The sequence below is a fragment of the Cryptomeria japonica genome, chromosome 2 (genome assembly GCF_030272615.1).
Source record: "Cryptomeria japonica chromosome 2, Sugi_1.0, whole genome shotgun sequence".
Taxonomy (NCBI): Eukaryota; Viridiplantae; Streptophyta; class Pinopsida; order Cupressales; family Cupressaceae; genus Cryptomeria; species Cryptomeria japonica.
Window position 1 is genome coordinate 560,717,292 of NC_081406.1, and position 24,878 is coordinate 560,742,169.

The 24,878-nt window shown below is 40.3% G+C and overlaps 1 protein-coding gene across 1 annotated transcript in view; it reads right to left on the reverse strand.

Moving 5' to 3' along the window:
- The window catches only part of LOC131038050 (protein kinase and PP2C-like domain-containing protein), a 156,602-nt gene that overhangs the window by 68,755 nt on the left and 62,969 nt on the right, over positions 1 to 24,878 (reverse strand). Inside the window, exons 4-5 of the mRNA XM_057970335.2 lie at positions 21,996 to 22,063; positions 21,650 to 21,873 (exon numbers count right to left, since the gene is read on the reverse strand). Coding sequence (XP_057826318.2) covers positions 21,650 to 21,873; positions 21,996 to 22,063 — 292 coding nt within the window. The remainder of the gene's footprint in view (positions 1 to 21,649; positions 21,874 to 21,995; positions 22,064 to 24,878) is intronic.

The following is a 24,878-nucleotide window of genomic DNA, read 5'->3' on the forward strand; positions in this document are numbered from 1 at the left end:
AACTTGAAACTTGTTTGCCTTTTGAAATTTACGCCATTATGTAGATATCGCTCTGGTCCCTTGGAGAGGGACAGGAGCGATCTAGGTCTTTAGAGTGCAAATCCTTCCATGTGATGACCTTTGCAACGTTGCGCTTGATGGAAATGCCTTGAAATGTCCTCGCCACCCTTCGTCCTGACTTGGATCGGCCTTGAACCTTGGAGGGACGACCTTGAACTCTGGAGGGACGTATCATCACCATTGTATCGCCCTGGTCCCTTGGAGAGGGACAGGAGCGATCCTTTCCTTGTGGCTTTCATCTCACTTTGCCATGCTCTAAGTTTATATTCAACGGATTCGTCCTTCTTCCCTCTATCCGCCCAAGCCTTGACATTGTTTGTAATTTTGCAAAAAAAAAGGCAATTATATCAAAAATCGCTCTGGTCCCTTCCTGAGGGACAGGAGCGAACTAGGCATTTAACACTGGTATGGACGTCCCAAAAATCTTCAATTCATATTCAATGTGCTCATCTCATGTTTTCCCTTGTTTTTGAACGTAAACTTGCCCCGACCCTTGTCTGGATTTTGCAAAATGAAGGAAATCGCTCTGGTCCCTGGGAGAGGGACGAGAGCTACAAGGTACCTCGCCCTGGTCCCTTGGAGAGGGACAGGAGCGATTTAGTCAATATAGGTCATTTTCCTTCGTTTTTTTGCATCTCAAATTATATTCATTTGGCAAAGTATCTTCCTTCGGACGTCCTCAAATCATTAAGTTTTCAAAATCTTGCAAGGACAAGGCGAAATTTGAATTGTAGCTCCGGTCCTTCACTGAGGGACAGGGGCGATTTTCCTCCTGGAGGCATGTCTGTGCTCATAAAAATCTTCAATTTATATTCAAATGAAAGATCTTGTCGTTCTCTATCACTTCAAACGTAAAATTTGTCCGGACCCTGCAAGAATGATGAGATATTTGAAAATGAGCTCCCGTCCTTCACTGAGGGACAGGAGCGATTTTGCTCCTACAGGCCAAAATAACAAGATTTTTCACATTTCCACACTTCACGAGGCGAAAACAAATCAATTCCAATACCTAGGATCAAAATTCAAAAAAGTCAAAATTTGGTCAAAATATTCAATCAGACAAAAATTCACATTGACGGTCAACACTTAGACAAGTTTAAGCTCTGCATGAACATTCCAATTGAAAATTAGACCATTTTGGCGAAATCATTGCATTCAAAATTTGCATTCTAGAAAAGAAAGCTCAAAAGCTCTCAAAAATGACTGGATTTTGGCTTGAAAAGGCAAAATTTAAAACCCTAAGGCTTAGCCCTAAATCCAGACAACTAACTGACTAACAAAACCCTAAAAACGAAAGCGAAAACAAGCGAAAAACAAGCAAAAAGAGGGGGTCCCCATTTGCGATGGGGCGATGTGTGAAATGGTCACAACAGGACCTTGGAAAAGATCAAGCAATGTCTTGCCCATGCCACATCACCATGTCTGAAAATACTCACCATTCTTTTTGCTGACACGATCCTAGGAGCATCATTGGACATACCCCTCAACACAATCTTCTTCCCAACCACTCTGAACTTCAATTCCATAGTCTGGTTTTGTGAATACTTTCCTAGTGAATGGAGCCACTAAATGCCCAATATTGCATTTGTATCTCCTAAGTCAACCACATAGAAAGCATCAATAACAATGTAATGCACAACTGAGGTACCAGCTGAATGCATGCCATATTAAAACCATCTACTACCATTACATTAAAGCCCTCAAAATCTTGTCTGTAATCCCCTCTTGCTACTAGTGCTAAGTCTATGAAATTGTGGGTTGTCCCACTGTCTACAAAAATAGTCACTCATTATCCTAGCAAGACTCCTTGCACTTTGAAACAATTAAACCAGTGTGTACTTCATAAGGTAGCAATAGCTCCACCCTTCACTCCCTTGGGTGAATGCTCCTCATCACTCATCTACTCATCGGAATCACTATGCTCGCTACCCTAGATTTGTTTTGCCTTCCCTTCTTTCTCACTATCAGATAGGACCTCAACCATAGGACACCTTGCCTTTCTCTAAACACTTGTGACCTGGTTCTTGAGGCTCCTTGCAACTGAAACATGGTTTCTTTCTGCAAAATTCATTACAAACCTCGTCATCCAATTTGTCTTTTTTGGGCCAATCTTTCTTAAAAGGCTTCTTATCCTTGTCTTTCTTGTGTGAGAATCTTTTTGACTAAAATTTACCTTTTGCAATTGAGGATTCCATATCTCTAGCCTTGTTAATGGCTTCATGTAATGTGGATGGACTAAGTGCCTATTCAACCCCTCAACAGATTTGACAATCCATCAATAAAAATTGCAATCAACCTCCTCTCTGAGATGTCAGTGACTAGAACCGATACCCTCTAGAATCAGCAATGTATGTCTCCACTGAACCCCAATGTTTAAGCTATGCTAGCTCCTTGAGAAGAATCTCGGGATCCTTTTCATCAAATATGATAATGAGTCTTTCAATGAACTCTAGGTAAGAGTCAATCCAAGCATGACCAAGTGTGACCATTCCCTGATGCCACTATTCCCCCATCCAAATGAATGGATGCATTCTTAATAGCCTTGTCCTACAACATGGTGTTAAGCTGAAAATAGGTGTCTAGCTTCTACACCCACGCACGAGTTGTAGTCTTTCCAAACCCATCATAGTAGGGAATGGTTAACTTGCCAGCCTTCCTCTACGAGTTGTTATTGTGTGATCTACCACCCCTATGAAGTATATGTTTCATCTGGCATCCATATAATCCCGGAAAGACTTCCCAGCCTAAAAACTCACATCTAAGTCCCTCCGATCTTGCAAAATTTGATCCTACAACTCCTATTCTGTAGGTTCATTATCAGCTGGTGGGTCCTAGGAAGAAAATTGGGCATAAGAGGTCTTGAATTAGTTGTTCCAGTACACTGATTTGCAGTTCTATTATTAATTAGTCTCCATGGCCATTATTGTTGGCATTAGATTGTCATTGATGTCAACAATTGAGAAGATGCAGTGGAGAGATCAGACATGTTACAGTGGAGAGTTCAGATTGATCTGCAGCATCGTATAACACACCGTGTTATATGCACAAGGAGATACAGGAGGAATGCATGAAGTGTGTCATTGTGACAAGAAAATGGACAAGGACACGAGCAATTGTGTTGAAAATGTATTGTGAGATCTGGTGTGACTCAGAAAAAGTTTGTTGCAGTTGTTAATAACACGAAGGTTATCAGAAAAAGTTTGTTGTAGTTGTAAATAACATGATGGTGATAGTGATCATGTGGGATAACACTGATGTGTGACGTAGATATCAATAACATGCAGGTTATGTTGCTCTCTCTTATCCCGCAGTATGATGGGCGTGGGTTGAATACCCTGCGAGATAACACTCAAGTGAAAAGAAGAGTGTTATTACCTTATCCCACGTTGTCAAAAGTGTTCAATGATGATCGTCTGGGATCAGAAAGCCAAAGTGGTCAAAGCGGGGAGTTGTTCCCTCTTATCCCACGGTCTAAAATGTGCACACAAAATGTCACGTGGGACAAGAAGCTGAAGGGAAGTTGGTGGATTCCCTTATCTTGCACAAGCTAAGGTGCACTTTAAATGTTGCGCGGGCTAACAAATGAAAGCATGTCATGGAGAAACCTTATCCCGAGTAGGTTAAGAGGCGCTCAGAATGTTGTGCAGGCTAACGTAGAAAAACAAGACGCTTGTCAAAAGAAGACAAAGGCTTATCCCGCGTAGGTGAAAAGACCATGCAAATGAGGTGTAGGCTAACAAAAAAAGAGGAAGGCTTGTTGAAGCTTATCCTGCGAGGCGTATAACATGAAGATCAGCCATAGTATGAAGAGCTTGATAGTCCACATGGATGTTGACCAAGCTTGACCCGACAATGTGGCATATACAGAGCGAATCAAAGGACACCTATCGAAAAGATGAAAGGATAGTTTGCCGATAGAAATGAAGATTGTGATCGACCTTGCGGCCATGTTTGCAAGCTGATAGTCTCAGAATCCAAGTGACGGTCAACCAAGTATGACCAGAAATGTTGAATGACATATTTGATGCCACGGATGCATGTTGATAGATGTAGAGGCTTACGTGGCAGCTGACCGACATTGACCAAGTGATGTGGATGCAAAAAATGAAGACAAGTGGTCCCCAAGTGGTCGATAATGAAATCCGATATGTAGAGGTCAGTGTTTGCAGAGATCTTAATAAGGTAGTATTCAATCTCCTCAGAGTAGGTCGATTGAGGATGAAGGATGCATTAATGGTGAACCTGTTTCAATCTGTTGATGGGCTTGAGATGATCAACAGTGGTTGGATCAGATCTGCTGGACAGATCAAGTTTGCTAAAAATAGCAACCTAGTGCAGAAGGTAAGTAGTACAGAGACCAAAAAGAAGAAAAAAGAGCAGGGTCATTCAATGCAGGTGGTCGATTCAAGGAGAGAAATCCAATCTACTGCAGACCGTATCCTTGAAGAGCAAATTGAGATTACTAAGTTTAGTAATCTATGTAGTGATCGACCTAAGGATAGATGAAACACATTTTAATGTATGCAGCCAGTCTGAAATCATTTTGCGGACAAAGAATAAGATCTTGTTGAAAAAGAGGGTTGATAGTGGGCAGAGCAATCTGATATGATTCGTTGGGAGTAGATGAGAAAGAGACATTAGTGAAACTAATGACATCTCTTGAAGTTGATAGTGTGAGAGATGTTATGTGTTGAAGTGAAGTGCACCACTGAACGAGATAGATAGAGTGAGTTAGAGTGTAAGTAGTTGCAGAAACAAAGTAGTGAGGGTTGTTGTAGCAACAGAAGACTGAGGACAGAGAGTAGTCTGAGATAGGTGAAGTTGAGGCAGAGTAAAGAAGACAAAAGAATATAGAACAAAGAAGAAGACAAAGAATTGTTTGTAGAGAACTGATAGGGTGTAATCCTCATAATCAAAGAGAGTCATTCTCAAGATATGAGAATTCTATAATGTTACAAATTTCATTTGTAACCTGGCTTTATCATTGTAAACCTGAATATTATTATAATTTCTCTGAGTGGGTGCTCAGAGAAGGGGTAGGTGCTCCTTTGAGTAGGTGCTCATAAAACTAGGGGTTGGTGCCCTAAACATTGTAAACTATTATTACTATGAGGCTGGATTGGAGCAGTAGACTTCAGCAGCTATTCTCACCGAGGTTTTTCCCACTTTGGGTTTTCCTCGTACATCTGGTGTTATGTGATGTGCTTTTGTGTGTGTGTGTGTTGTCAATTAATTTGCAGTAGTAGTATTAGCACATACAGTTAAAAAATTTCGAAATACACTGATTCACCCCCCCACCTTCTCAGTGTCCATTTGTGTTCTTCAATTGGTATCAAAGCCCTAGGTTCCCTCATAGTAAAAGGTTTCTCTGGCTTGGGTAGATCCTACTTAGTGAACACAATGGCTAGAAATGAATCCTCCTCTAAAGCACCTATTTTTTATGGTTCGAACTATGCCTTCTAGAGTAGAAGAATGGAAACTTACTTGTCCTCCTTAGACTTTGAAGTCTGGATGTCAGTAAAGAATGGTTACACTGTTCCTCAAGTTCCTCCTACAAACTCCGATGCTAAAAGGGAATATGAGAATAATGCTAAGCCTAAGAATGCAATCTTAAGTGGTTTGTCAGATACAGAATTTGTCAAAGTCATGCATTGCACATCAGCAAAAGAGACTTGGGACAAGCTGCAGAAGATATATGAAGGAGATACCAAAGTGAAAGAAGCCAAACTGCAAAATCTAAGAGCTCAATTTGAAAGTCTAAAAATGAAAGAAGAGAAGATCGCTAATTATCTGGAAAGAGTGGATGAGACTATGAGTGCTATAAGAGGACTTGGAGAGGAAGTCAAAGAAGAAGTTACTGTCAAAAAGGTTCTGAGATCATTAACTTCAAAGTATGATACAAAAGTCTCAGCTATTGAGGAAGCTAAAGACTTAACAACTTTCTCTATTGATAAATTGTCTGGCTCTCAGTCTGCCTATGAATGAGATCAATAAGTGTTGAACCTTCAAAGAGAGAAGTTGCCTTCAACATCACACAGAAAGGAAAAGAACAAGCCACAAATGAGGATGAAAATGATTCTGATGCTGTTGTAGCCAATTTTGTTAGGAAACTCAAAAGAGGCTCAAAAAAGTACAAAGGTATGTTGCCTTTCAAATGTTTCAACTATGGCAAGATTGGACATTTTGCATCTAAATGCCCTTATGGAGAAAAGGATGAAGATGGAAAGAAAACCATGAAGTCTTTTGGCAAGGAAAAGATGAAGAGCTCTTATAACCCAAGGAGAAGAAGTTTTAAGAATAAGAGCAATCTTTACACTTTTGAAGATGATGCCTCTGATGAAGAAAGTGTCTCTGAAGATTGCTGCAGTGAAGGTGAAAGAGAAGTTAATCTCTTTATGGCACAAGGAGAGTTATCTGATGAACATATTGTTGATGATGAAGAAGAGGAAATAGAAGCTAAAGTAGACCTTGAAGGTGAACTTGTGAGTGCACTAGAGGAACTTAGAAAAGTAAGAAGAGAATATAAAAAGCACAAGAATGTTGTTGCTAAAGAACAAGAGCTATTAAACAAATCTCTTGAGGAATCAAAGAAAACAATTTCTGATTTGAAGATTCAGTTGGAAGAAGCAAAGAGGATGTATGAAGTGACGAAGTCAGATTTAGAAAGAAAGGATAAAGAGTATCAACAGTTAGAAGAAGAAATTGTGAGTCTCAGAAAAGAAATTGAAAAGAAGAAAGATGAACTAAACATGAGGATTAAGTATGATGGCAGCACCAAAGCATTAGACAAAATGTTAAGCAGAAGCACAACAAGGACATCAATGGAGTTGGATTTGAAAATGGACAATGTTCTAACAGTAAAGAATTATCAAACAAGGAGATACTCTTCACCTCTTCAAGTGAAAGTGAAGTCAAACAAACCTTCATAATCAGCAAGCCCAACGACAAGAAGACATATGCTGCTGCTACAAAGAATCAATCAAGGAACCAGCATGTTGATCCTAAAAGAAAAGCTAATGTTGATAATGGAGGCTTCACAAAGGTCAAGGATACACGAAAGATGAGCTCAAGAAGACCGAACTATGTTGTTCCAAGGAGACAAATGAGAAACAACTTCAAGAATGATTGGTATGTACCTCAATTCCATGGCTACTGCTATAAATGTAATACTTATGGTCATAGAATTACAGAATGTAGGCTTATGCATAGGTCTCCTCCCAGTTTTGAAAGTAGAAATCAATTTGCTGCTCTTAGGGATATGAATGTTGTTTGTTATCATTGTAATGAGTATGGTCATAGGAGTTATGAATGTAAGAGAACTGTATCTTAGTCCTATAATAGATTTTCAAACTCATCATTCAATGTAAATATAAAATGCTATCATTGTCAAAACTTGGGCCACATTGCAAAACATTGTAAGCTTAGAACAGCTAAGCAAAAGAAGACAATGTCAACAGCTGAACCTAATGCAAAATTAGAATAGAATGAGATAGCAAAAAAGAAAAAAGAAACCAAACAAGTTTGGCCAGAAAAGGATAAAGATAAGGCTGAGTCAAGTTTGATTGTTCAAACTGCCCTACATGCTGAAAGGAAAAATTTGTGGGTAGTTGACAGTGGGTGTTCCAACCACATGACTGGTGATAAGAAGAAATTCATCAAATTAGAAGATTGGAATGGTGGTTTTGTGAGGTTTGGAGACAACCCTTCAATCAACATAAAAGGCAAGGGCACACTTAATATTGATGGCAAGCTGAAAGCTCATGATGTATATTATGTGAAAGGTCTGAAACACAATTTGCTAAGTGTGAGTCAAACGTGTGACAAAGGATATAAGTTCACATTTGATTCCAAGGGCTATGAAATTAGAAAAGAGAGCAGTAGTCAGCTTGTTGCTGAAGAAAAACGAACCGATGGAAATGTATATAATCTTAAGGAATGCTTTGAGTCTCAATGTATGATGGGACAAGTTGATGAGAGTTGGTTATGGCATAGAAGACTAGGCCACATCAATTTTGATAATCTTGTTAGGGTAAGCAAGAAAGGGTATGTAAGACACACCTCAAATTATTAAGCTAGCAAGCACCTTTTGTGATGAGTGTCAAAAAGGAAAACAAACCAAGGTCAGCTTCAAAACAAAAGAATATTCTACCATAAGGCCTTTAGATCTTGTGCATACAGATTTGTGTGGGCCTAAAAGAACAAGAGCCCTAAATGGAGAAAGATACTTCATGCTGCTCATAGATGACTTCTCAAGGATGATATGGGTTACCTTCTTGCAAGACAAATCACAAGCATTTGAGAGATTCAAGGTCTTCAAGAAAATGGTTCAGAAGGAGAGTGGTTACAAGCTAAAATGTCTGAGATTAGAAAATGTCTGAGATTAGACCGTGGAGGTGAGTTCACATCAAATGAGTTTGAAAACTACTGTGAGAGACATGGAATCAGAAGACAATATTCTACCCCTAGGACACCACAACAAAATGGTGTTGTGGAAAGGAAGAACATAACAGTCAAGGAGATGGCAAGGACAATGTTGAATGAAGCTAATATGCCTAATGTTTATTGGAAAGAGGTAGTTCACACTGCTGTATATACACTAAACAGAGTGCAATTAAGAGTAAACAGCAGAATGATACCTTATGAGTTATGGTATGATAGGAAACCATCAGTCAAGTATTTCAAGGTGTTTGGTAGCAAGTGCTTCATCAAAACAGATGAAGATGGATTAGGAAGTTTTGATTCAAGAAGTGATGAAGGTATCTTCTTGGGGTACTCTACTCACAACAAGGCCTACAAGTGTTTCAACAAAAGACTAAAGAAGGTAATTGAGAGTGTGTTGTACGAATCGCACACCCATCCCCATCTTGGACAGGGACCCCCCAGTTTGTGCCTTTCTATCCTTGCGGAAGAGGAAGGGGATATGAAGGGTCAAGTGCCGCTAAAACCAAATTCGGCCTCTAGGGCCATATTGCGAACTTAAAACTCCCCAATTCTTGCAAAGTCGCCTAAATGTGAAGAAAGAGTTAAAGCCTACAATGACGTTGAAATGCCGATTTTCGCCAAGGGATACAAAGGAGATAAAGAATGCAAAGTGTCAAAAAACTGACAAAACTCCTTCAAATCCTGAAATTCGCACTATGGGAGGAAATTACACGAGTTTCTAAAAATTGGCAAAATGGGTGAAATCCCCGAAATTCGCCAGTATTGGATAAAATACAAGAGGTAAAACTTGACAAACTCCTCCCATTCACCAGAAATCGCACAATGAGGGACAAGTGATAGTTGAAAAGTTTTTAAAATTTGCAAAACACCCTCAAAATGCCGAAAATCGCATTTTAGAGGGTAAAAGTGCGAAAGGGAAAGAAGTTTGCAAACCACTCCAAAATTCCGAAGTTTGCAAAAGTGCCCAAAATCCTGAAGTTTGCAAAAGTGCCCAAAATCCCGAAATTCACCATAAAGGGGTGAAAATGTCAGTTTTTAACACTTTCAAAAGTGCCCAAAATCCCGAAATTCACCCTAAAGGGATGAAAATGTCAAAGTTTTTAAAACTTTTAAAAGTGCCCAAAATCCCGAAATTCACCCTAAAGGGATGAAAATGTCAAAGTTTTTAAAACTTTCAAAAGTGCCCAAAATCCCGAAATTCACCATAAAGGGGTGAAAATGTCAAAGTTTTCAAAACTTTCAAAAGTGCCCAAAATCCCAAAATTCGCCATAAAGGGGCGAAAATGTTAAAGTTTTAAAAACCTTGCAATTGCTCTCAAACCCCCCAAAAATGTGAAAATAAAATAGTAAGGTGTTAACTTAAAGTTTGCGGAAATGCCATTTAGGCTGAATTTCGAAAACGTCTAAGAACTTTTTTAAAAACTTTTCAAACGCCCCTCTTGCCTGAAATTGCTAGGAACAACTAAATTCGCGAAAGGAGTAAAAGCGTTAAAACTTGGGTAATTTTCAAATGACCCTCCAGGCGTTAAATTTAATGTTTGTTAAATTAATTTAATTTTTCAAATTAATTTATTAATAGTTTGCAAGTCGCAGGACGCCATCGCAGAGAACTAGGCGAAGGCCTGAAAATGCAAATCGAAGAGGGATCGCAACCAAGGCCAAGCGCTGAAAGCTAGAGGAGAAAAGATGCAGTGCAAGATCAAAGCGATGAAGCATTGGGAAGCGTGTCACCCGGGCAACGAGTTAAAGTTCACCACCAAAGACCGAAGAACACTCTGAATGCAACAATCATGCATTCTCAGGAAAAGTACACAATTGGATTTAACTCCAGAAGTTCAGTGTATTTTAAAACTGAAACTGTTTTATTATAAAATTGCATGTGGGTCCCGCGCAAGATATTTTTGTGGACAGTTATATCCAACTTCCGAATTGACCGAATTAAAGCCAAATAGTGGCAGGTAGTTGGAATTGTGGTTGGTTGGATAATTGAGAATTGATTGGGCATGGGTTAAGGTTGTCAGCTTTTGGATGGCAGGCAGCAGCCCTTGGATGCAGTCAATCCTAGCCTCTGATTCAATATTGTAAAAACTATAAAAGGCAAAGGCCTTTCTTTTGTAAAGAGTTAGATGGTTAGATAGTTAGACAGTTAGAGAGAATTTTGTAGTTAGGATTTTGTAGTTGGATTTTAGAGTTAGAATAGGTTAGATTTTAAGCAGTAGCATAGAGATGCTGTAGAAATTGTTGTAATAGGCAGCTGAAATCAATATATAAACATTGATTTGGTGTTTATTGTCTTGTTTTCATCCTGTTTGCATGGTTTCTTTCAACATTTTAGATAGATCTTTCTGTTTTGGGTGTGCAGGTATTTGATAGATTCAAGCTCATACCATTGAGGATATACTGATTGTGTATCCTTTTGTATGGTTAACCTGAGCCTTTAATTGTACTTAGTTCAATTGCAGGTGTCCATCTGAGCTACACCAGAATTGGGTGCTTAGCCGTGCATCTCCAGTCTGAAAAATCTTCCAAGTCCCTTTGAAGATTGCACCATTCCTGCAAGGTTGTGAGCTATTCTGGCCAAGCAGGGATTGGTTATGTTGAATCCGTCTACCCGCATACCAATCTTGTTAGTTTTAGGTCTCCTAAACCCTTTCCTTTTGCTCTTTATTACGTAATTCGAGAATCGCAGCAGACCAGCTTGTTGCAAATCGTAAGTCCCCTTGTTCTCCCAGCAAATCACATCGACCACTGAGTAATCCCGCAGTCAAGACCTGACAATCAAAACCTTGAGGTCGTCCCCTTTGATCAATAAAACCAGCATTAGGGATTTCCTTATCTCAAGAGAGGATAGGATACTCAACGAGTACATTCTATTCTGCGTTGGCCGGATGAAGTTGCAAGTTCAACGATTTTAGACACGTCAACAGAGTGTACATGTGAAAATAGATGAAGATATACATAAAAGAAGGCAAAACTCAATTACTCAGACTGAACAACCATATGTTGAAGATGAAGATCAATCTGAGAGTGAACATGAAGAAAAAACACCTAGCAAAGCCCCAAACAGATATGTGCAAACGAATCACCCTGAGGATCAAATCATTGGAAACAAAAATGATGGTGTGCAAACTAGAAGGAAAGCTGGGAACACTGAGCAAGTAAACTTCTGCCTTATGACAGAGATGGAACCCAGGACATTTGATGAAGCCAACAAGAGTGAAGATTGGATGAAGGCAATGAAAGAGGAGTTGCGGCAGATAGAAAAGAACAAAACACGGGAATTAGTTCCTAGGCCAACCGACAAAAATGTCATTAGAACTAAATGGGTCTATAGGAACAAGATGAATGAAGAAGGCAAGGTAATAAGGAACAAGGCAAGGCTAGTATGCAAGGGATATGCTCAGATAGAGGGCATAGATTTTGAAGAAACCTTTGCACCAGTTGCAAGACTTGAAGCAATCAGAATGTTCTTGGCATTCTCAGCACATAAAAGATACAAAGTATATCAAATGGATGTCAAATCTGCATTCTTGAATGGTAATCTAGAAGAAAAGGTATACATAGAGCAACCTGAAGGCTTTCAGCTGCATGAAGATGACAACTTTGTTTGCAGATTGAAAAAGGCATTATATGGTTTAAAGCAGGCACCTAGAGCATGGTATTCTAGGTTGGATAAGTATCTCCATCAGCAAGGCTTCAAAAAAGGAAATGCTGACAGCAATTTATATATCAAAGTAGATGGAGACTACATGATAATAGTAGTGGTTTATGTAGATGATATCATCTTTGGAGGTAACAAAGATGTTCTATGCAAAGAATTTGCTGATCAGATGCAGTCAAAGTTTGAAATGTCCATGCTTGGAGAGTTGTCATATTTTCTTGGTTTGCAAATATTATAGCAGAATAAGAGCATATTCATCTCTCAAACCAAGTATGTCAAGGACATGTTAAAAAAGTTTCAAATGGAGGACAGCAAACTGGTCAATACCCCCATGGTGACAGGATGCAAGTTGAGCAAAGATGATGGGTCACCTAGCGTTGATCAGACCTTGTATAGGTCCATGATTGGAAGCCTGTTGTATCTCACAACTTCCAGGCCTGATATTGTGCAAGCAGTGTGCATGGTAGCTAGATTCCAAGATGCTCCAAAGCAATCACATGTAAATGTTGTTAAAAGAATTTTCAAGTATCTGCAAGGAACACTTACTTATGGCTTATGGTATTCAAAGAAAGGAGATTTCACTTTGCAAGCCTATACTGATGCTGATTGGGCAGGATGTGTAGATGACCGAAAAAACACCAGTGGTGGAGCTTTCTTCCTTGGAAATAGATTGGTCTCATGGCACACAAAGAAACAGGATTCTATTTCTTTGTCTACGGCTGAAGCTGAGTATATTGCAGCTGCCACATGTTGCTCACAGGTTTTGTGGATAAAACAGACCTTAAAAGACATTCAGGTATCATATTCAAATCCTATTGCTATTATGTGTGACAACTCAAGTGCAATCAATTAATAAAAAAACTCTGTCATGCATTCTAGGACAAAGCACATTGCAATCAAATATCATTTTCTTAGAGAAAAGGTTGCAGAGAAAGAAGTAAAAGTTGAATATGTTTATACTGGTGAGCAAATAGCTGATATCTTTACTAAGCCACTACCCAAAGATAGCTTTGAGTACTTGAGACGAAAATTGGGTGTTGTCTCACCCTCCTTCTGCACTTAAAGCATTGATTTGAGATCCGTGGTTTAGGGGGAGCATATTGTTTCTACACTTACCACCTTGAACCTCATGTACAGTCTCAGGGGGAGATCTGAATTTTTGCAAGCAGTATTGGTTCTGTTTTTTATATTGTAATAATGGTTCATCTAGCTACAGGCAGCGAAGGTCGAGAAGTTGTAAAGGAAATCTCTAATGTATTGCAGATGTGTCATGATTGAAATTGGAAGTTCCATTAATTGATATAGAACATTATAGGGGGTGTTCATGCACAGTTGACAGTTGGTCGCAACACCCTTTGCCATTGTTGTCAAAGGGGGAGAGAAGAAAGTGTGTTGACATCAATGCCAAAGGGGGAGATTGTTGGCATTAGACTGTCATTGATGTCAACAATTGAGAAGATGCAGTGGAGAGATCAAACATGTTATAGTGGAGAGTTCAGATTGATCTCCAGCACCGTATAACACACCGTGTTATATGCACAAGAAGATACAAGAGGAATGCATGAAGTGTCATTGGGACATGAAAATGGACGAGGACACAAGCAATTGTGTTGAAAATGTATTGTGAAATCTGGTCTAACTCAGAAAAACTTTGTTGTAGTTGTCAATAACACGAAGGTTATCAGAAAAAGTTTGTTGCAGTTGTAAATAACACGATGGTGATAGTGACCATGTGGGATAACACTGATGTGTGACAGAGATGTCAATAACATGCGGGTTATGTTACTCTCTCTTATCCCGCAGTATGATGGACATGGGTTGAATACCCCCAAGATAACACTCAAGTGAAAAGAACAGTGTTATTACCTTATCCCGCATTGTCAAAAGTGTTCAACGATGATCGTCCAGGATAAGAAAGTCAAAAGCGGTCAAAGCGGGGAGTTGTTCCCTCTTATCCCGCGATGTCAAATATGCACACAAAATGTCACATGGGACAAGAAGCTAAAGGGAAGTTGGTGGATTCCCTTATCCTGCACAAGCTAAGGTGCACTTTAAATGTTGTGTGGGCTAACAAATGAAAGCATGTCATGGAGAAACCTTATCCCAAGTAGGTTAAGAGACGCTCAAAATGTTGTGCGGGCTAACGTAGAAAAAGAAGACACTTGTCAAAGGAAGACAAAGGCTTATCCCGCGTAGGTGAAAAGACCATGCAAATGAGGTGCGGGCTAACAAAGAAAGAGAAAGGCTTGTTGAAGCTTATCTCGCGAGACGTATAACACGAAGATCAGCCACAGTATGAAGAGCTCCATAGTCCACATGGACGTTGACCAAGCTTGACCCGACAACGTCGCATGTACAGAGCGAATCAAAAGACACCTGTCAAAAAGATGAAAGGATAGTTTGCCGACAGAATTGAAGATTGTGATTGATCTTGCGGCCATGTTTGCAAGCCAATAGTCTCAGAAATCCACGTGGCGGTCAACCAAGTATGACCAGAAATGTTGAACAACAAATTTGATGCCACGGATGCATGTCGATAGATGTAGAGGCTTATGTGGCAACTGACCAACATTGACCAAGTGATGTGGATGCAGAAAATGAAGACAAGTGGTCCCCAAGTAGTCGATAAAGAAATCCGATATGTAGAGGTCAGTGCTTGCAGAGATCTTACTGAGGTAGTTGTCAATCTCCTCAATGTAGCCAATACCCCCTGAGTTTGTCCTTTTAAACCCCCTCTTTAGCACCTTGGCTCCTCTTGCGACTCCATTTCTTTCTTTGTTGGAGTGTTGTACATTTTCGCCTAGACTGCATTCGTAATCGCCCTCCACACTCCATTCTCCTACTAGACAAGGAAATGCAATGTGAGATCTTGCTTCCCAGTCAAGCGGTGTTCGAACTGCTCCTTTGTTACCTGAAATAGACAACATCCACAACTCTGAAGAAATCCTCAGATTCAATGTTCTTTTCATAAACTTTGAAAGAACCAAAATAAAATGAGAAGCATAAATTTTCAGCAACATTGTCCATAGCGATTTTGTAAGAGTTTCCAATGCTCCTAAAAGATGAATGTTCAATATTCATCCATGTTTCAAATACGAAATCTTCAAATATTGGATGCATGCTCTTGTAGGAGGAAATCCGGGCAATAAGTTTCTATGAACCTATAAATAGCATTTTGTTTTAAAGGATACTCAACAGTTTCGCCTAACCCTAGATTAGAGCAAAAAGTTAAAGATGGCAGGCATGAAAACAACAAAATTTTGAAGTTACAATAAAAGCCCTAAAATTTGTAAATGAATGAAAAAATTAAAAAATAGATAAGCATAGATCAGCTGATATTAGAGTGCATCAACAAGATCAAAGTAGGTGCATTACAAACATGCAAGTGAGTAAAATTTAAAATGAAGTCCAAATAAAGAGATCATAAAAGAATGAAATGGCATAAATTTTGCAGAAACCTTGTTGGTGGGCATTTCAGGACACAACAAAGCTTAGCAAGCAGATCAGATTATGCCCACTTTGTCATGGAGTAGGATATTCTGCCTGCAACTAATGGTGCAAACCTCTTCCTACGAATATGGAGCAAAACCTTAATGTTGATTGGTTAAACTTTGCTTGCCAAATCTTCTTTGGGCATATCTAGTAACGAATGATAAGGCTCCAATAAAGTCTCGCATTGCCTTGGGTGCTGCAAGAAAATATACTGCTGCACATTTTGGCATTAGGGATGGCTTAGAAAACAAAGACAAAAATTCATAAGCTGGGAAAAAAGCTTTAAAGGATAAAAACATAAAATCACTTCAATATGAAATGTTGCAGTTTGATGCAAAATGCAGATCATCTCGTGGGTACCCCTTGCTATTGTTGGTGTTGGTGGTGTAGAGGATTTGGGGGCAGCAGCATCGCATCTTCATCCAATCCCGCCTCCATCGCCATCACGCTCCCATGCAAAACTCAGTGAAGGTTTAGGCCGTACCATTTAGCTTTCCCTGAACCATCTTCCCCAAGTTTCAAATATATACCCATTTCTATAAGAAGCTTTACACTACGACTGGCCATGCTTTAAATATTTACGTTACTTCATGTCAGTGGCTCATAGTGCGCTGTCCTCTTCCACTGCCTGTCTGGGGATTCTGATAGAATTAAATACCTCTGCAGGCCACTACTCTGTCGGGTGAGACTTTCAACTAGAGAATGCACGTCAAAAAAAAATTTAAATGGTTTTTGTTTACGGACAACATTGATTCCATTGTAGATCGCCTATCGGCGAAATTAAATAGAAGTCAAAAAGATATAATAAAATATTATCTAGAAAACTGATATTTCTAGAATGACACCTAGGACCTAAGTAAACTTAGGTCATGTGAATAAGTCCCCTACTAGGAACTAGCTACAACAACTTACTAGGTACAAGACCTTATTCACACCAAGAAGTAGCACTCTTTGTAGAAGTGCACTACTTTGCATATTAGACTTCACACTATTTACCTCATATAGGTGTGTGCTTCATAAAGCGATTCAGGCTTCTTTGCTTACTTAACATAGTTGTGCCCTAAACAAAAGATTTCTAACCTTGTAATTTCCTTCATATTTCCTTCATATCATGCACAACTTTCAATGATATTCCAGTTTTGATCTTGTACTTCTTTCAGGCACACTCTTTGACATCATACAAGCCATTTTCTGATTTTGAAAATCTCCTTGTCAAAAGTGCACACCTTACAATACCATCTATTTGTTTTCAACACTCAAGGGTGCCCTTCATAAGATGTTGTTTGCCCTCTCGGGTAAACGGTTAAATGCAGAAAGTAAATGCACAGAACATAATGGAAATATATTAAATAACCAGCCTCTGTATTAATTCCACAGTCCATGTACAATAAGTGCTTATAACATTACATCTGACACGACTAACCTAATCATACTTCGAAGAAAAGGTACACAATATATAATACCCGAAGGGGTACGACACAACCGTCGCGACTCCAACTACCTACCCGTCGGCTAACTAACTGACCGCCGTAACTCATTATTACCGACGACAACATAAACATAATATAACAACATAACATAATGATTATTCCCGTCAACATCATCCCCCCAAGAAAAGAAGTTGACTCCGACGACTTAATACAAAATAGAGATGAACGACAGGAACTACTGACGCCAGTTGGGCCCGGATCTTATACACTTGCTGCATCCTCGCCTGAAAACCCTTTTTTGCTACCATCCGATGCTCAAGTGCAGATTTCACCAATATTGCTTCCTTTGCCATCACAGTCCTCCTGTGCCTAACCCAAACTTGTCTGCAAAACACGTTTTTCAGTCTCAGCTTCCACCAACTGCTACTCAATTAATACTATCTCCCTAGCCAATTTGTCCTCGATAGCCACCCGTGCTACTCTCCCGACATCCAACTCCTGGGTACGCTGAACTAAGTCTCACGCAACTATTGCCTCCAACCTGGTGGTCAGCTCCTCCCGAGCCCTCTGTGCATCCACCAAGGCAACCTCACGTCCAGCCGAGACATACTCTGAGTTCCTCAAAGCATACCAGTCATGCCTGGAGGTGGCCACAATCCGCTGGCACAAATGCTAGGAGACACCTCAAATCCTCCATCACACTCCCCAAAGGCTAAAAACTGAATTGAATAACTCCCTGGTGTCATACAACTGCGCGGACCTGCAATGCCTTCCCTCAAACTCTGTTTGTTCCCAACCTCCAAATCCATCTCCCTCTACGACTTATGGCTTCCCTGCCAATGCTTAGCTATGGGCTTCTTTCTCACAATACGGACAACCACAACACTTCCCGTGGTCTTCTGTAGCTCAAAATAAACTGGGGGTCTGGGGGCAACGCCCCCAGCGGGGTCGAGGGGCAGCGCCCCTCGCGGGGTCTGGGGCAGCGCCCCCGCCACCAACACCAATTTACACCCCTCAAAACCATACGAAAGTCCATGGCGCACTGCATTTCTGTGATATTTTAAGATGCCAAAAACCCTTCCTTTCCACTCTGAATTTCCAGTGTCTTGGCTTCAAACTCCAGCAAATCATTTTAAATCTGGCCGTCATCGTTTTTTTTTTTGGCACTGTAATGTCCCCGATGGCACCCCGGCCATACAACCTCCCTGTACGGTCAACAACAGCACTGGCACCTCCAATCGTGCAGCTGCTTGGTCTACCTATGGCGGTCGTTTTGCCCTTACGTGGCTGTGTGGATTGTGCGGGCTTGGTCTCTTTTTTTTTTTTTTCCTTTTGCAGCTGCTGCGCATTGGTGTGCGTAACCCTTGCTATGCGTGTTGATCGGACCGTGCGGTGCGTGGTCGGGCCGTGTGGTGCATCTTCCTCCTCCTTTATCCCTTGTTGTGCGGCAGTGTTCGGTGTTGTGCAGTGGTCGGGCTGTGCGGTGTGCGGTGCGGTGTCTTCTTCCTCCGCGGGGGGTTTTATTGCCAAGGTCGGGTTGTGCGGCGTTCGGTGCGGTGTGAGGTGGTGGGTTCATGTCTCGGCAACAACCTTCGGTGGCTCCCACCGCACGGTGTGACTACCGCACGATGGTGTCACCGTCGGTGGTTCCACCGCACGGTGGTGTCACCGTCGGTGGTTCCACCGCACAGTGGTGCCACCGCACGATGGTGTCACCGTCGGTGGTGTCACCGTCGGTGGTGTCACCGTCGGCCGCACGGTGGTGTCACCTTGGTCCCACCGTACGGTGGCCATTTTCCCTTCTGGTTCCACCGCACAGTGGTGCCACCGCACGGTGGTGTCACCGTCGGTGGTGTCACCGTCGGCCGCACGGTGGTGTCACCTTGGTCCCACCGTACGGTGGCCATTTTCCCTTCTTTTCTTTTTTTTTGACCGTACGGTCACTGTCGTACGACCGTGCGATTTTTTTTTTCAAATTTTTTTTTAATAAATTTTTGATCGTACGGTCGCCTGCCATACGACTGTACGTTTTTTTCTTTCTTCCAACCGTACGGTCATCTGCCGTACTGTGGGTTTTTTTTTTTTTTTTTTGAAATTGTCTAGAAAGTCTTCGGCTCGGATCCCCTATCTCTAGGATCGCCCTTCATCCTTCTTGGTTTTCCTCGCCCAAAAGTCTCCTTTTGTCCCGTGCCTCTCAAGTCGCCTGCCCGGCCTCTTAGGTCCCCTTACATCCTCTCGGGTCCCCCTTCGGGCTCTCGGGTGTCCGTCCAGCCTCTCGGGTCCCCTGTGCGCTTCGCGTGGTAGGGTTTCAATTTGGGCCCGTTGGTAGCAAGTCTATTTTCAATGGCCATCGAAAGACCTGGAACCACAAATTCTACAAGGACCACGACCTCCTTCCCATACATAAGAAGAAGAAGAATAATAAAGATTTTGAAGACTGCGGTCTTCCATACAGAGTTCCAATCGTGGCCAACACTCTTCGGATTATCTACGTCGCCAGGGTTTGGGGGCGTCTCCCTTCCAATATTCTTTGTATTCCGGCAGGTACACCTCTGTTGGTTGCTCTGGTTCCTCTACTTCGAGCCTATAGCTTTGGAACATTTTGTAATCCTCCATTTGCCAGTGGAAGAGCCCGTTAAGTGAGCATACCTCATCTTCAGAACATCCCTCCAATTCGAGCACCCCTTCACTGTTCGGCTCCATCGCGTTCTTGCCCTTGCTTTCATCGGGTAAACGGTTAAATGCAGAAAGTAAATGCACAGAACATAATGGAAATATATTAAATAACCAGCCTCTGTATTAATTCCACAGTCCATGTACAATAAGTGCTTATAACATTACATCTGACACGACTAACCTGATCATACTTCGAAGAAAAGGTACACAATATATAATACCCGAAGGGGTACGACACAACCGTCGCGACTCCAACTACCTACCCGTCGGCTAACTAACTGACCGCCGTAACTCATTATTACCGACGACAACATAAACATAATATAACAACATAACATAATGATTATTCCCGTCAACAGATGTTAGATGCTTTACACTTGAAACTGATCCCCCCATTCCTATGTGTACATCTAATAAGGTGATTTTCACATTTTTTTTTCATGAAATTCTATTTCATTCATGGAAGTGCACCCCAATACATGAAAGTAGGTGCTTGAAAACCTGAATCCATTCTCCTAAATCGGGTGTGTGTTTGATCTTTAGACTTAACAATTTTCTTCAATAGCTACATACTATCTCTGTCATGACAAATATCTTCAAGAGATTTGTTCCATGAGCCTGTGAACATTCAGAATAGGACAGTAAAGATGACAAGACGAAGCAAACCAGACAAGGCTTGAAAGGTGACTTGCATTTGGTAAAACAACAAATTTAAGCTTAAAATTTGACACAACACAAAAATTTCATACGGGTAGAAAAGAACAACGTTACACATCAAGAATAAGATTGCCAGGAAGGGATTTGTCTGAATCAAGATTCACACAAATCTTTGCATAGTTTAAGACTCTTATATATCAAGGAATATTAGTGGTGGCAATGTACTCTCCTATGACATTTCAGAATTTGTTTCAGATGGGAATATTATCAGCATTCACTGGGAAGCAATGGGAGGCACACCTAGATTGGGACAGTAGCAAGGAGCTCTTCTACTGGATTGAAACCGGGAACTGGTATTTCATGAAGAGCCCCATCTATTGCATAAAAATGCACCTTCAAAGGCTCAATCTTGTTCCTGCTCCAAAGCAAAAACTGTCATGATATAGCCATTGGACACAATAATGACTATAGTTCTGCCAGGCTCCTATTTTTCCTGCAATCAGAACTTTCAAGTTTTGGGACCAGGGAAAACTCCCTTAAAGCTTCAGATCACATCTTTTTCTTTTAGAGGCCAGCATCTAATTTCCATCTCATACATGGAGAATGAGGCTTTTGGCAGTCTCAAGATTGAGGTAGAAACCTCCCTTTTTGGTCTGAAAGTTTGACCTCATAATTGTTCTTTGAGCATGATAATAATGAAGTTGCTGCAAGATTTCCTCACAGTTCAGGGGTGTGTCTCTTTCTGAGGACAGGTCTGATGTGGATCATGGAGCAAAAATTTTCTCGTTTGAGGGAAGGCATGTCCAATCTAGATCTTCTGCTTACTTATAGACTTTCTGCCACTTTCTGCCAACCAACTTAGCTATCAATAGATTGTTATGGTATTTAGTGATGGTTTCATTCCCTCTCCATTTTCCAAGTTTTGGGTATTTTCTCTTCGACATCTTTGGTTTTTCCTCATTCACAAGAATAAAAGAGAAAAAGAGTAAAGACTGATTGATTAATCGATATACAATGGCTGCATTAGTATATTTGTATCATTGGTTCTGGTTAGGACAATTTCCTGTGATGGTAAACATTCATGAATTACAGTTCTATTGGCCAAAAAGTCTCATTGACCATAGAGTTCAAAGTTTATTTGGAGTTCTAATATGAAGGGAACAACACCACCGTTGATTTTGAAAATGCTATTTCCATACACTTATAATCAAATTGAATTCGATTCACTTACTTGATTGTGATTGCAAAACTATAAATATCAGACTTCTTGGTGTGTATTTCTTTTTTTAGTACTTCTGGTGCCATATAAATAAGTGTTCCGACCATTGTTCTTTTATGAAAACCCCCAGTTGGTTTTCCAGATGACTTCCAATTTTGTAAGGAGATAACCTCAAGATCTTTTTCATATGCTGCTAGCCCAAAGTCTGTAAGCTGTGCATCCATTTTGCTGTCAAGCTGTGAAAATCACATATGAGTTGCTTCAGCAAAGACAGTATTACACTGATGAAATATATTATTTAATAAAGAAAACAAATAAATATATTCCAGTGATTACAATGAGTAACAGAAACTCATACAAGAATATTTGCAGGTTTGACATCCCTATGGACAATTCCAATATTGTGAAGATACTGCAACACCTTAGCTGCAAAGAGCAATATAGATTTGTAAGTGTCTCTAGAGCAATCCTTAACACCTATCAGAATTTGAAGAGTACATCTTTGAAGCAAGTGCAAAGAAGTATTCCACTAAAAAGATATCTCACTAAAAAATTATCTTCAATTAATGATGATTATCATACAGTACACTCATCTCTCACGAAAAGTGAGGCCATTCCAAAATACATTCCTAATAACTCCTAAAGATGTGATAGATGAAGAATGTTAACCTATTTATAAGGATGTGAAATTATTTCACATAGTAAATTGAAATGACACATTATAAGGAAGTTGTGCAATAGATGAGAATAATCTGAAATTAGATTAATCCTTTTACACATTATGACGAGCCATACAGTTATATGACATGTGCACAACAGTGCAGACAGATGGAAGGAGCCAAAAAGGGTAAAAACAAATAGAATATAAAAGCAATCCTAATCTCCATGTACCCTCATGACCCACATATAGATAATAGGACTCCTCGAAAACCTAGGACATTAGAAATAATTCCTATTCTTTAACTTAATGATTATTTCAAGCAGCCCCGCATAAAAATCAATCCACTATCACTCACATTAAGATATTTTTTAACTCAGATTTCTCCCCCACTTAATTTTTTTTCATGAGAATATAATCTACCTGGTTCTTGGAATGTAAACCACCTAATCCAATTTATACCTGCTCTCTATTGAATTGATATTCTACCACACGCTTAGTCCTAAAATGAAACACAGCGTTCTTTGAAAGCTACATGAAACCTTGATTATCACAAAATGGTATTGTAGGATCATCCTGCACAAGCCCAAAGTAACTCAAATTTCTTCTCTCACAAAGTACCTCATTTGTAGCCAAAACTTCATTGTTGATCCTTGGGATCATTCAAATGGCTTGTATGACCATCATTGAGCCTTGCTAGAAATAGTTTTTACCTTCAATGATGACAAAGGAACAGTTTTGTTTCTTAATGCACTAAGAATTCACACAAAAACCAAAAGGAGGGGATAGCAAAATGTAGACCTCCCATCATCAATGTCACCAGCCCAATCAAAAGACACAGCCTCCAGCCGAGTTCTCTCCAAGACACAGCCTCAGCCAAGTGCTCTCCAAGACTCCACCAGACTCAGCTCAGAAGTCTAGTCAACTTGGCTTGGGCAGCTCAGAGACTTGCAAGTTTGGAAAGTTTTGTCGAGTACTCAATAAGTCTTCAAACTATGGTTCTATATATGAAAGTGTTGCAAAATTACATCATATTCAGACCTAGATACAAGCATGCCATACCATACTTACATTCCTAAGTAATAATGCGAAGGACCTAGATCATACATCTCAAGAACTTTGCAAAGCTAACTTTTAATATAGTCACTCTTACAAGGGCTTTCTATATTTTGATATAACCATCAATGTTAAATCTGTAAACACATTGAAAATCAATCCCGTTCTTGTTCAGAAGAAGTTCAACAAAATTCCAAGTGTCATTCTTCGAGATAAAATTAACTTATTCTTCCATGGATTCTTGTTATTGAGCCTCCTTATAAACTAAATACAGGAAATAATAATAGTAATACAGATGACAATGCATACTAGATACAGGAGTAAAATATATCTTTATTCACACATGAAATTATTACAAAGAAGAAGACTAGAGATGGTCGGCCAAGGATTACAATTGGTCTGACTCTATCCTACTACCTTCCTTGGTCATACACAACATATTTAAAGGACCCAACAGTTGCTAAGAGAAACACAATCGTCAATCAATCGACACATAACTACTCGAGAGTGACAACCCACATAATACAAATAATTAATACATTGGCAGATAACCAATATTTATCAAAAAGGCATTTTACGCCGACATCAGACCCCCCCAAAGAAAAAGTCATCTTCTAGATGACAAGTAAACTCAAGTGGAAGACCGACGACAAGAGTGTAGACAATGGCGTGTACTACACAACCCCAACTTGTAGTGTGCCTACCAAATCAAATGGGGGTCTAGGGGCAATGCCCACAGCGGGGTAAAGGGGCAGTGCCCACAGCGAGGTAAAGGGGCAGTGCCCACAGCAAGGGTCTAGGGGCAGCGCATCAAAAAATAGAGATCTTGCTGCTACCACCTACTTCTGACCACATATGACTTCCCTCACCTCACATACGGCTTGATACGCAACATGTACGTGTTGATGGTGTTCACGTATGGGTCGATGGTGTTCACATACGATTGTTGCGATAGTCCACGTATGGTCTTATAGTCCTCAATTTTGCCATACAATCCAATATCCTTGTATTGCTTACTTTGTTCATACACAATGCTTACTTTCGTGTACGACCTATGCTTTGCTCCATACGACACCTTTTTCTCATCGTACGGCCTGTCCAATTCAATTTGCAATGTCTTGGCGTACGGCTTCAAGCCATATAATCTGATCATCTCATGTCTATACAACTCATACAGTTTCCTTCTCTGCAAGTCGTGCGGTCTTCCAATTTTCTCCTTTGTAAAATTTACTAATCTTGTTCGGCCATTTCTCTTCTTGGTACGACATGGGGTATTTCCTTTCATACCACTAGTCTATTTGATCTTTGTACGACCTCCTCCCTACTTGCTCGTACGGTGTACTCACATACGGCCTTCTCTTGGTTCCGTACAAGTTCCTCACATACAACTCGCCTGGCACTTCATCTTCTTCCATGTACGATGTGTCATCATTGTTTCCTAGCACTTCATCTTCTTCCACGTATGGTGTGTCATCATTGTTTCCATATGACTCCTTGTATTTAGCCATGTACGGTCTCCTCTATACG